Here is a 12,993-nt window from a genome sequence, read left to right on the forward strand (position 1 = left end):
CCTCAGTCAATTTGATTTAACCACCTGTGCTCAACCATGGATATCTGTAAAACCTGAACTGTTGGGGAGCCTTGAGGATCGCGTTTGGGAACCTCTGCCCTAATCTAATCACTAGTCTCATGCTCCAGTCCTAGGATTCTGAGACAGGCCAGGTATTAGCAGGATCCTGCATGAGCACAGGTGTGTCAGTCACATGGTCCCCTAATGACCCATGTGTGCCTATATAAAGGTGCTCCTAGAGCCCTAGTTATTAGTGTAGGCTGAGCTCTGTATCCTGTGGGTACTGAGCCAAGGAAGAGAGGTCACCAGGTAACAGGATGGTTCTGTCAGACAGTGAGAAGGCTGCTATGGACTCTCTGTTTGAGAAGGTTGCCCTTAAATCTGAGGAGTTGGGGTGTGAGGTTATGGACAGGTGAGACATCTATAGGGCTCTATGTTATAGTTATCAAGCACAGTCCCTCTTTTTCCAGTTGATATTTGTCACCTTTTTTTTAAATAAATTATTCTATAGACTAAGGACAGAATTTATGAAGCAGCGGCTTCTGTAAGCTGCTGCTTCCCGACGGGTTGCAGGTGAATATTTTAAATGACACACTGAGTCCGTGTAAAGCACGTCGTGCTTTACACTGATCTCTGGTGTCGTTTTAAATATGTACCTGCAACCCGTCAGGAAACCGCAACTTACAGAAGCCGCTGGTTCGTTAATTCTGTCTTAAGAGTGGCGTTAGCATCAGGAACTCTGGTCCTCTTACAGCTGTGCACAATGCATTACATAAAACGTTCTTTATCTGGAACATGATGGGTCCTACAGTATAAGTATGTGTAGACAGAAAAACAGAAACCTGTCACCCAGAGAATAAAGACCTATTGCTCCCTATACGCAGTGGGAGGCTCAGCTCTCAGTGACTCCCAAACAAATTTTACTATTTCCACTCTCAAAATGATTAGGATAATGTAAAGCAGCTACTTCTAACACAGAATGTGTCATAAGTATATTTGTATCTTACTAATTAATGATGGGGGCAGGGGTGTAACTAGGTATTTGAAGGCCCCATAGCAAAATTTTGTAAGGGCCCCTCTGTACCACCCAGGCTCTGCCTCTCCTGGCTTCATGTCCCTGTACTTTCCAGGTGATGGCAGCATGGGGGAGTCTGACCCTCTTTGGGGTGTACATTGCTTGGCATACTTGCATTCAATACTCTGTTAAATAAAAGGTTTCCAGATGTTTAAGTTGTAATGTGACAGCCAAAGTGTATTGAAATGTTTGATTTTGTCCAAACCATATCTGATTCCCCAGGCTGTGATGCGTGTTTTAATGATGCATTGCTAATCTGTATATTGTGTCATAATAAAATATTGTTCAGGACATGGCTATTTCACTACTTGATAGATGTATAATCTGTTATTTGGGCCTCTTGTATAGCTTGGCTGTGATGGCACTTGTGTATAGTTCTAGCGAAGCTGACCCCTATATAATAACATTCTCAGCTTATAATACATACAGTCCCCATCAGAGGTGATATATTGCTGGGGAACCCGCACAGAATAGAATGACTAGTACAGCACCATGTGACAGTCCTATATAAAGTGTAATGGATCAGCTCTCATTTGGAGAACAGTATCATTACTCTATGTAAGAATAGGAGGTGCAGCTCCCCACACCTCAGTCTTATGCTGTCTCTTCCCATAAATCAGGGGCTGTAAGGATTTACATTGTAGAGGTTACATAAAGCCAGAATGTAACTACTGATCTTTTCTCAGGCTCTTCCAGAACCATCCTGAGACCAAGTCCCATTTTGGTGACAATGACCTGAGTCCTGGCTCCAAGTATCTACACACCCAGGGAGGGAAGATCATTGGTGCCTGTGTAGAAGCCCTGAAGAACCTGGGAGACCTTGCAGGGAACCTGTCCAGCCTCCGAGACATGCACACAAACAAGCTGAAACTGACTGTAGCTACAATCAAGGTGAGCATGTGACCTGTATAATATGCAGAGGAACGTTACCTGTATAGGAAGCCTGATGGATGTGATTACCAGGTCTCTGCTACACATTCATATACTTATTACTGCACAGTGCAGCTTGGGGCTCTTGTTTATAGTATATGCAACAGGAATTCTTTCCTACAATTCCAAACCCATGTTGACGGAGCTGAAGATACTGTAACCTACTGACTACCCCAAGTTATCTCAAGAGTTAACCATAAATGCTGCTGTGGATGACATTCTGCAGTCATGGAACTGGGTTATGTCAAAGACAGAATGGTGCCATCAGACCTTGCACATCTGTTTCCTATGTTATAGTTGACATTATCTCCCAATATTAAGTTATTTATATAGTGCACACATATATTTCGCAGCACTTTATATTGAATATCTTACCATTCACATCTGTCCCTGCCCCAGTGTAGCTTACAATCTATATTCACTGGCATGCATGCATACATACTATGGTCAATTTTTTTTTTTTTTGTGGGGAGCCAATTCACCTACCAGTATATTTTGGGAGTGTGGGAGGAAACCCATGCATGCACAGGGAGAATATACAAACTCCGCACAGTTAGGGCGTAGTGGGAATTGAATTGAACCCATGACCTCAGTGCTGTGAGGCAGTAACACTAACCACTACACCATCTTAGACCTGAATCAACCTAGTGGGCTTTGGCTACCAGTTCAATGTAAAAGTAGGCTCTTCCTATTCCCAAATTGGGTGGCCAAGTGATGCTGGCTATTATGATGGCTATTAAGCACTTCCCTCAGGCAGCTGGTGGACTCTAATTGTCCTACATCCTTTCTTAGGGGTCTATTTACTAAGCAGTGTTAGGAGACAGTGAAAAGTGATAAGGTGCCAGCCAATCAGCTCCCAACTGTCATTTTTCAAACACAGCCTGAGATGGCAGTTGGGAGCTGATTGGCTGGCACCTTATCACTTTCTTATCACTTTTCACTCTGTCTCCTAACACTGCTTAGTAAATAGACCCCTTAGTGTTAAGCTGGGCATCCACTATACAATTTTCTGTCAGATATCTGGCTGGTTGGAATGAGACCCTGGTAATGTATGGGAGCAAATGACAACTGTCCATTTGCTCAAAAAACTGGAAAACAGACATATGGTGGTTCAGACAAGTTGGTTAAAACACAAATGTAACCAATTTGAACAATTTTTTTGTTTGTCCTTTTTTCAGTGTTTAAAACCATATGATCGACTGTCATGTGCTCCCATACATTATCAGGTTTCATTCCAACCAGCCGGATTGGACAGATATCTGACAGATAATTGTATAGTGGATGCCCAGCTTAACTCTTATGACCCAATATACAGCATCCCTAGATTGCAATCATAGCGGCTAAATCAGAAGATGCCCCACACCAACAAGTGCTATGCCCACCTGGATAATGGTACTTTAACTGACTGTAAGTTACTGGAAAGTCCAAACTTAATGCTCTGTAACCATATTACCTCCACAAGGAAGCGTCACTGGTTAGTCAGTGAGCTATTTGGATTAGGCTGCTATGCTACAGTATAGGGTAAACTATAGATGTAAATCGGAAATGTGAGTTTTCGTGTCTTATACCTGATTTAAAGATCTGTTTCAATCAGTGAGATTGAATGAAAAATGATAGTGGAAGCTTACGTGTATTACAGTATATTGAAACTTTATTAAATGTAACATTAATATCAATTAAACTGCACACTAGCTAGAATGTGATGCAAATACACTAATACCTCAGATTAATACTGTTAGGAGTATAATTATACCAGTGAGTCCATGTGAATAGAAGTCCAGATCGCAAAGGGACCTTTAGCTGATTGGTCCCCAGTCCACTAGTAGGCTGGCGTAATTGTTCTCAGATATTGTAGAAGTGAAGCACCTCCAAGTAATAGACCAGGGGGCCCATTTATCAAAGTGTATTTGAGTTAAAATCGCCGAAAACCAGTTTTGGGGGGTTTACCTCAAATACGAAATATCCCCCCCGTATGTATTAAGGAGTGACCGCAGCAGGTATCTGATACCTGCTGTGATCCCTCCATTACCACTAGCAGCCGCCTCCCCCATAGGTCTCTATGGGGAATGCGATGCTGCCAGATTTACCAATATACAGTACATAATATACAGTACATCTGAGCATGGTGTTGGCCTATGGGCTACACTGCGCACTATTAGCCGGCGGAGGAATCCACCAGAACCCTCCACGGCTATGGCGGATGTGCACGTGCAGCCCACAGGACTGTTCATGTGCACCAACCCCTGCACTGGCCGGCAGCTCTCCGGAGACATCGCAGGGACGGGTTCCTTTCGGAGCCTGTGTCCCTGCTTGTCCCAAATTATGAATCCGGCCGAAGAGATTGCTTTTTGCAATGCGGTCAGGGGTGTTACTGGCATGACCTGATCGCATTGCCAAAGTGATCAATGATAAATGAGCCCCTAGGTGAGTACTGCTCCAATATAGCCCCCCCCCCAGCACAGAGTTGCCACCTGCAGTCTAGTAGTCCAGCTGGTAACAGCCACCAGCACTGGAGGTAAATAGAGCTTTAAGCTTATCTCTGCTCCCTGCTTTGGATCCCGGCAGGGGACACCTGTGGTATTATACAGATATTCCACACTAGTGTCCCCGTTGGAGCTGTAAGTAACCACGTGGGCTGCAGTTGTAAAATAAGGTAGCAGCACTTGGGGGTCATGCTTTACTTCTACCATCACACTGGGGGCATAACTGTTAACTTTCAGTTCACTGACCAGCTATTCAGTATTTACCTTCATTTCAGAGTACTACACTATAATATCTCAAAGTAGGACAAATGCACCAGCCTACTAATGGGCTGAGGACCAATCGGCAAAAGGTCCCTTTGCGATCTGGACTCCTAGTAGCATGGATTCTCTGGTATAATTATACTCCAAACAGTATTAATCTAAGATTTTAGTGTATTTACATCTAATTGTAGCTAGTGTGCAGTTGATACATTTTAATTGATATTAATGTTACATTTAATAAATTGTTTCAATATAATACATGCAAGTCCCACTATAGTCTCATTCAATCTCACTTTTAGCGCTGTGTTTTTAGTATTTTGTTCAGTGGACTCTAAAGGTGCGTGTACATGGGACGATTTTCTCCCCGAACGAACATCGTCCCGTGTGTTCCCGGCAGAGGTGTGCTCCGTGTTAACGACACTGAGTTCAGTGCCAGGCTCCCTCCCTCATCCCCGAACATGTTCAAGCTGGCATTATCGTCAGGTTGGACAGGAGATTCAGGCAATTAACAAAAACTGCAAACTGGAGCAAGCATTTGTAGGTTTCGTTCATCGTTAAGGAGCAGAGGGCCTGATTTAGAGCCGAACGCTTTGACCAGAGCACTCGCTCTGAATCAGGGCCCTCCTCCATGAAAATGGAGCGGCCTCCTGGCCGCTCGCATAGCTGTGGGTGACCACCCACAGCATGTGCGAGCGTCCATGATGATGGTCACGATGGTCTTTACCATCGGGCTTGCGACGGAGACCCTGCAGTAGGGTCTCGCTGCCGCAAGCCCTGGAGTGATTTTGGCTCTATCAGAGCCAAAAATCACTCCCACTGACATCACTAGTGATGTCAGTGGGGCCGGCATTAGACGGTAGGTGTTCCCATGGGAACGCCTCTGTCTGGCAGGCAAGCCCACCAAAGGCGGCGTGCTGTCAATCAGCATCGACAGCATGCCCCCTTTGGTGCGAGACCCGGAACGATGGAGAGCCCGTCGCTCGCCGGGTCTCGCGCATGCGCACAACGGAGCACCCTCCGTCGTTTGCATGCACAGTGGGGGAACGTCGACCCGCTGGCGAGCGTCCTGCGCTCGCGAGCGGGTCTGAATGACCCCCAGAATTTTTTTTTTTTTGACTGAACAAGAAGTACGTCATCGTACAGTCATGCACCTTTAGGATACCACTATTTAGGGGGTTATACACTCACCCCCCCCCCTTCACAGCTGCAGAGTGATTTTGGTCTAGCGCCATTTAAAGTTGTGCTGTTTTGTTGTTTTCTCTATACTGCATCTGAGTGGGAACCTGAAATGTTATGTAACCTACTAGTGGGTAAATTTAGTGATTAAGGGCCTCATTTATCAACTAGTTTATCACTCAAACCTAGTGATAAATATCACCTTTTATGATAAATGGTGCTCCAGCCAATCGGCTCCCGGCTGTCAACTGTTAGAAAAATGACAGTTGGTGATCCAGCCAATCAGCTCCCATTTATCATAAAAGGTGATATTTATCACTAGTTTTGAGTGATAAACTTGATAAATGAGGCTGTAAGTGGTCTACTGTGTGTACAGTATCAAGCAGTTATAAGTGTGGAGAGGCTGCCCATAGCAACCACTCAACTCCTACCTATTAGGCTGTACTTGGTAAACACTACTTCAAAGCTGATTGGTTATGGGCAGCTTCTCCATCCTTTTTCACTGCTTGATACATAAACCCCCAAGTCTTCAATTAAACTGAGAGCCTCTTGTGTTAGACCAGCTTGTCTAGGCCTCATTGTAGGGGATCAGCTGTGGTGGCTGGGTATGGTAAGACAAGGTGACTGAGTAGACCTGTTTGCTTTCAGAGCATGAAGACTGTAATACTGATAACACATAATGGCATTAGCCTTCCATCAATATAGATAATAGGTCAACTTGAAGGTACCAGTCTTTCACCTTGTATCACAGGGATAGGCCAAGCAGGGTTTCTTGGGTCCTATGGGATAACCTGTGGGTTGATCCTAACTGCTTCTTTATTTATGTTTTGACATCGGATACCTACCTGAATTAGCTATAGGTTACATCCAAACCTATCCTTAATTACTACATATGTCATTATGAATTATTCCCCCCCCCCCCAATGGATGACACCACACACAATAGGTAGAACATGTGTACAATGCTTGGAGACACAACCTCAGTCCATGTGACTGTATCATAGGACTCTCCTGCACAACTGAGTCTCACGCCATTTGTGTGTGCAGCATGATATGTTCATAGATTGCTATATACTAAATGGAGCTAATACTCTTCTTCTCCCCAGCTGATGTGTGACTGCCTCCTAGAGGTCATTGTCAAACACTTCCCTGATACAGACCGGGTGGCTTGTGACAAGTTCCTCAGTGCAGTTGCTGCTAACCTGATCTCCAGCTAGAGGGAAGAGGAGGAATGGTCTGCTGTATCCAGAATGTGAGGTCTTCAATGACATGGCTCCTGCATGATGCTTGAAGATGACACAATGCTGAGCACTACCTGATTGTGTCTTGCATGTGCCCTGTTATTAAATAAAATTTTCTACACTGCAAACCTCCTAGTGATGTTGATTTTGAGCACAGATGTACAACAATGATGCAGGTAACGTTTTGGGTCAAGCGGCCAGATCACTTCTGGATTTATAATGAAGGCTTAGTGTAGATGCCTGTATATTCTTATTCAGTTATCATTTGAAACCCACTGTCAGCTTGATAGTCCACACTTCAGATGGTACCAGTAACTTGTAGGCTGTGTTGCAGTCTATTCTAAGTGTCCTGGTCAGCTGCAGGTGTAATGCCAATAGATCTTACTGCTTTCCATCAAATGTAGGAATGAATCTTCATGGAATTATGTGGGGTGGCAGCCTCATTCAGGTCTGACATCAGCTACTTGATATCAGCCATGTTTTAAATAAAAATACTAGAATGACTTGTCTAGTTTAATATTTTAAATGACATTCTTGAGTAGTGGTGACGGAACAACTGTAAGAGGTCTATACTCGCAAGCCAGCCTGTGCCACCACTATACAACGAGTTTGGAAAGTCCCTCCATGGACTGGGGGCTAAGGGTGCCAGACAGTGGAGGCTCCAGAGGTGGGGTTGCAGCACAGTCCAAACTGCCACCCCAGACTTTGCCAAACATCAGTGGCCAGGACTCACTTACAGTTGGTGTGGCTGCCCTATTTAAACTATTTTTTTTAAACCTCTGAGGTGAAGTTGGTTAGGTTGAAACATACCAGTGGATAACAGAAAAAAGTTTGAAAGTACATCAACAGTGACTTTCGTTAGAAGTATTGACATCCTGGCTTTATGAGAACACACTGCCTAAAGTTATTGCTTACCAAGCCTTCAAAGTACCCTACGGACATTAGACTTTTAGTGCACATCCATCCCACAGATAACTAGTTGGATCACACCAGGACTTAGATGTTAAATATAATTTAGCTTGTATGTTCATGTGCAGGACATTTTACAATTTAAACACCTTAAATCTTCAATCATATTTCAAAGCGCTTGCACTAACCCCCGTTATATTCAGACCTTTATGAGGTTGGGATACCTTCTTTGTGTGTAGCAGCTAGAGATGCCCGCGCTATAGGAATTTTAATCTATTATAAAGCACTTTTAGTTTAAGACCCTGCAGTAAATCTTGTTGGGATAGTGTAGTCTCTGCATAGGCATATTTATAATGGGTGCAGGGTGTGCAATGCTCACAGGCCCCTGGTGGTGTGGCCTAACCGCGGGAGGTGTAGCCATGCCCCCTCAAGGGGAAAAACTATTTGTAGCAGGTGGGTGCTGTGAGCCCCTTGGCCCAGTGCAAATATCCCTCCTCCCCACAGGCTCCGGAAGGCAGAGCACTGGGTTGAGGTCCGGCTGCTGGGAAGGAGCATCCGGTCACCTGATAACAATCACAGCAGCCAGCCCTGGATGCAGTAGACGATGAGTGACTCTTATTGGCATCTGCTGGCACTACAATATAACCGAAAAAACACTGCCGGCAGGTAGTACTCACTACCAGTGAATGTTTACCCGGTGGCACTTTTTTCTGTACTCCGGACCACACTGACCTGGATGGTGGCCGGGTCCAAAGCGGCACCCAGGGCACATGCCCCACTCTACATCCCCGTTGCGTCACTAGTTGCAAATCATTCATCATTCACTGTAGATGGTTTAGTGCCATAGACTACATGATAAGAACCATCAATGGATGATGGTGTTACCATTCATGGGAGAGATACAATGGTTCTCTGCCGTTGATGGCTGACTGGGACCTGATGACATTGATGGCCATCCCTAATTGCCAATGTAGACATCAATGTTGATAATCCATGGACAGCCCACTGATGGCCATCTGTACTGTACCATGTCCTCCATATCTTCCCACTGATGCAGGGAGGAGGAATAGCCAGGGGTGCAGCTATAGCACCTGTTAAACATTAATGGTAATGTTTTATTATATTCAATCACTCTGAAAGTTATACTATACACCTCTTCAGGCTACCACCTGTGATCAAAGGAGCACCAGGTACCTTAATGCTTCTTACAATTCCTGCAGCCCCTGTCAGTTTTTTTTTATTTTTCACTAAGGGGTAACCCCATAACTACAGGGGGTACCACACATGCCATCTTTCAATTTGGTTGGTTCCCAGAGCCCCTCTCGTTATGGGAAGGAGACCAGTGTTGTTGGATCCCTGTGCCAGCCTGACCATGTGTGAGCTAATGTAAAGCATGTGCACTATCGCATGCAGTCAGACCCGGCAGTGTAAAGTTACTCCACCACTAACTTGCAACGTAACTGTAAAGCTGGGCACACACTAAATGTGTACCCAGCACAATGGAGTTAGCGATGGGACCTGGCGGTGTCTGCATCGGCAAACGCATACACACTTGCCGATGCTGGCGGCGGCGAGGACTATGCTGCATGGTCCCAGCTGACTATACCCCATCAGACCTGCATGCGGGAGCGCGCATCGCCAGGAACACAGCGAATACACCCTAGCCAATGTGGCCGATAGGTCATCCGATCCGCTGGATTGGCCGACTTATCGCATACGTGGCATTAGAGCTTGCGGGGACAGCAGCTGATCCCACACAGGAGGAGCAATGCTGAATTGGTGTGGTCGTTAAGCATCCACCACCGCAATTCGCAGCGAGTTGTCTAATTATACAATAGACTCCAAATTGTTTGAATACTTATTCGCTAATCTACTTCATGATCAATATGAATCTGCTGCCTCAGCATAATCCTGTAATGAAACATTATACATCCCAATTGTAAAGCGCAACGGAATATGCTGCCACTATATAAAAAAAGTTAATTGAGACGTGACTCATACAGTAATCTCTGACAAAGGGTTACTGACGGGGACATTGTCAGCCAGCGGTCATGGCAGTGCTGCACTGGAGGGAGCTGTGAATGTAGAGAACTGCAAGTGCTAAAGGACAAAACTATAAATTTAGAGCAAGGAGAGTGAGCAGAAACACGTCCAAACGGCAGAGGAAGAACATGGCAATAAACTCCGTCCTCCAAGCAGATACTTCACCAGCCCTAAGATTATTATCTGCTGCTGCATAAAAATCACAGCAAATTTGTTTGCCATTTTAAGCAACATTGCTATAGCTACCGGGCTGTATTAAGATGTTATGAAGATTTTTTTTTTTGTGGCTCCAAATGAAAGAGGCTGAAATTCTGACACCACTGTTATTGTGCCCCTCGTCCCCTCTGCAAACCATATATTATAATAACTATGCACTAAAACTGTTATTTATAATAATGTTATCACTGGTACGCTTAGAGGCATATACAGTAAGTCATGGCTTTTGCAAGTTGCTGTTTCTTGGCGGGTATGACCAGAGCCGTAACTAGACTTTTTGGTGCCCTGTGCCAGAAAGAGCATTGGCGCCCCCTCATTTTTCAAAGGGACATAATGCACCCAAAAAAGTGCCATGGCTTCATGGGTAAGGGCCAGGGAAGAGATAGGAGAGGCCAGGAGATGCTGGGGATGTAATAAGAGGAAGCTACAAGCAAGAATGATAATAAACAGAAATTTGACAGGCCCAAACAGCACCCCCTGACCTGTGGTGCCCTGTGCGATGGCATCGGCTGCATTACCCTAGCTACGGCCCTGGGTATGACCTCAAAATTTAAAGCAGCACTAATGTTATGTGCAAAGCCACGCGTGGTTCACACTTTAATGCCTCTTTAAACTTTAAGTTCCAACCTGTCAAGAAGCATGTTTGATCCCTGCTTTGTAAATGCACCCCTTAGTCTGGTTAAGTGGGTAATTATGTTTTTAGAATTTCAGGAGCAATATCGGCAAACTGTTAGGACTCGTGGCGGTTTCAAATCTGGAACTAGGTGTATGATTAGGTTTTAAAGTTGATTAGGGTTCAGATTTAAGACTTGGGCTCATGTTACAGTCATGTATCTAGGGTTTAGAGAATCATTACCCATTTTCTTGTTGAGTTTGTGTTTCACATAAAGAGGAGAATCTCCCCTTAGAATCACAGTGGCTCACTTCATAATGGCGTGTAGCCGCTTTAACTCTGGTGTGGTGTACTGAGTTCTTCAGGGGCAGCTTCTGTAACCTATGACTTTTCTCTGGTCAACTCAGACCTCTCTCCTCCTTTCTCAAGCTTTGTGGAGTCAAAGCATGGTGAGCCCCCACACATGTATGTTTAATAGCCAGCATCTCTGCTTTATGGCTGAGATCAAGTGTACTATCTCTCCTATTTTTGAAGGACTAGTCACCTCTTTTGTAAGCGTAGACAACTTTGATTCAAGACTATGAGGCCAGATGCATGGAGCCAGAGGTGCTGCATTCCCTAACGTTGAATTGGGCACAAGGGTGCTTGAAAATGCCCAGTCGGTGAGATGCCCACCTACACTTTGTACAGAATAAGGCATGTGTACTATACACCTTTAATCCCGGTTACAATTTTTATTTCTTAGCACTAGCTTTTCCAATGAGCAAGATTTTTTTTCTACATGACCCTTATCGCCCACTTACAGTAGCTCCCCAGGTTTGTCAGAAGATTCTTTATTATGGAGAATTTTGAAGATCCAGTTTCTGGAGGGAAGCTTTGAGCGAACACAGGGAGAAAAGGGCACATTCCTTGTGGTTGGGGTGGGCCATATGGCTCCAGGGCTGAGGGATACCAAGGAGCTCCCCTTAGCTTTGGAGAAGGTGGGCATGAGGAGGTTTCACCTCCAAGGGTATTATGGTTCTGGGGATTGGGGTAGCTCTTTCCTTTATGAAGGGGTACATTATAGTCAAAAGCCCCGAGCACTGTGCTGGTTGACAAGAGCATGCATCTCAGTCTTCTATAAACTCTAGTCATACTACCAGTTAGTAGAAGGATTGGCTACTGTGAGAAAGACATAGAGAAAGGGCCACAATAAATGAAATGTATGAAAGATAAAAAAAAAATTGCACTTGTACTAATAAGTTAGAGACGTTGGGTAATTTGGGAGTACCCTTCCCATTGTTAGTAACCTGTCTCCTTGTCCTCAGCATGGGGTAGGCTCAGGCACGGTGACAGGAGAGGACTAAGGGTACACCCGTACCGGGTCCAGAGGGGCCCGAGGCCCAGACGGACACAAAGCGGGGCCGTGGATGGCAGACTTAAGTGCTCCAGCCGCGACCGCTGCTATCCATATCCGCCACCCTGTTCTTTTCTACTCTGGCCCGGGCAGCACTGGGCTGGACTTGCCAGTGGCTCAGATGTGACCCAGGCTGGATATGACCTCTTCAGCAACTGTGAGGTTCTGGTTTTGTTGTGGGCCCGGGGTGGTGATAGGAGCAGACACTGAAGCAGGTTTAAATGAAAAGGTGGAACTTTTAATGAGTGGTTTGATAGACATGAATATGACAAACACTAAAGTCCAGATATAGCACTAAGTGCACTTGGGAGCTGTGGTGAAGTAATGGGAAAAAGTCCAGTTAGTGACAGGCAATGAACAACGTCCAGGTAGTGACTGGTTAATAGAGAATGTCCAGGTAGTGGCAGACAAGGGGAACTGTCCAGGTAGTGACTGGTTAATAGAGAATGTTCAGGTAGTGGCAGACAATGGGAACTGTCCAGGTAGTGACTGGTTAATAGGGAAATGTCCAGGTGATGACAGGCTGGAGAAATCAGGTGTAGTGGCTGAAATGAAGAATGCAGGCTGAGGAAGGATTATCCAGCAGAGTGTCAGGGGAGGCCAGGTGCAGGGTGAACAGCAGACTCAGGTACTCAGGCAAGGGGAAGGTA

At 45.2% G+C, this 12,993-nt stretch overlaps 1 protein-coding gene across 1 annotated transcript; it reads left to right on the forward strand.

Moving 5' to 3' along the window:
• The first annotated feature begins 259 nt into the window (after positions 1 to 259).
• Positions 260 to 7,294, forward strand: LOC148532350 (hemoglobin heart muscle subunit alpha-type-like). Its single transcript, XM_088467986.1, has 3 exons — positions 260 to 412; positions 1,762 to 1,966; positions 7,032 to 7,294. The coding sequence occupies exons 1-3, from the start codon at positions 318 to 320 to the stop codon at positions 7,140 to 7,142; spliced, it is 411 nt and encodes a 136-aa protein (XP_088324112.1). The 5' UTR covers positions 260 to 317; the 3' UTR covers positions 7,143 to 7,294.
• The last annotated feature ends 5,699 nt before the right edge of the window (positions 7,295 to 12,993 follow it).

Source organism: Taudactylus pleione, unplaced genomic scaffold, assembly GCF_031769625.1.
Source record: "Taudactylus pleione unplaced genomic scaffold, aTauple2 ptg000079l, whole genome shotgun sequence".
Classification (NCBI taxonomy): domain Eukaryota; kingdom Metazoa; phylum Chordata; class Amphibia; order Anura; family Myobatrachidae; genus Taudactylus; species Taudactylus pleione.

Bases quoted from the DNA above. Each gene is read 5' to 3' on its own strand.
- LOC148532350 (XM_088467986.1), top strand. From the start codon at position 318: ATGGTTCTGTCAGACAGTGAGAAGGCTGCTATGGACTCTCTGTTTGAG. The intron at 413-1,761 runs GTGAGACATCTA...ATCTTTTCTCAG, and splicing joins GGGTGTGAGGTTATGGACAG to GCTCTTCCAGAACCATCCTG. The intron at 1,967-7,031 runs GTGAGCATGTGA...TCTTCTCCCCAG, and splicing joins TGACTGTAGCTACAATCAAG to CTGATGTGTGACTGCCTCCT.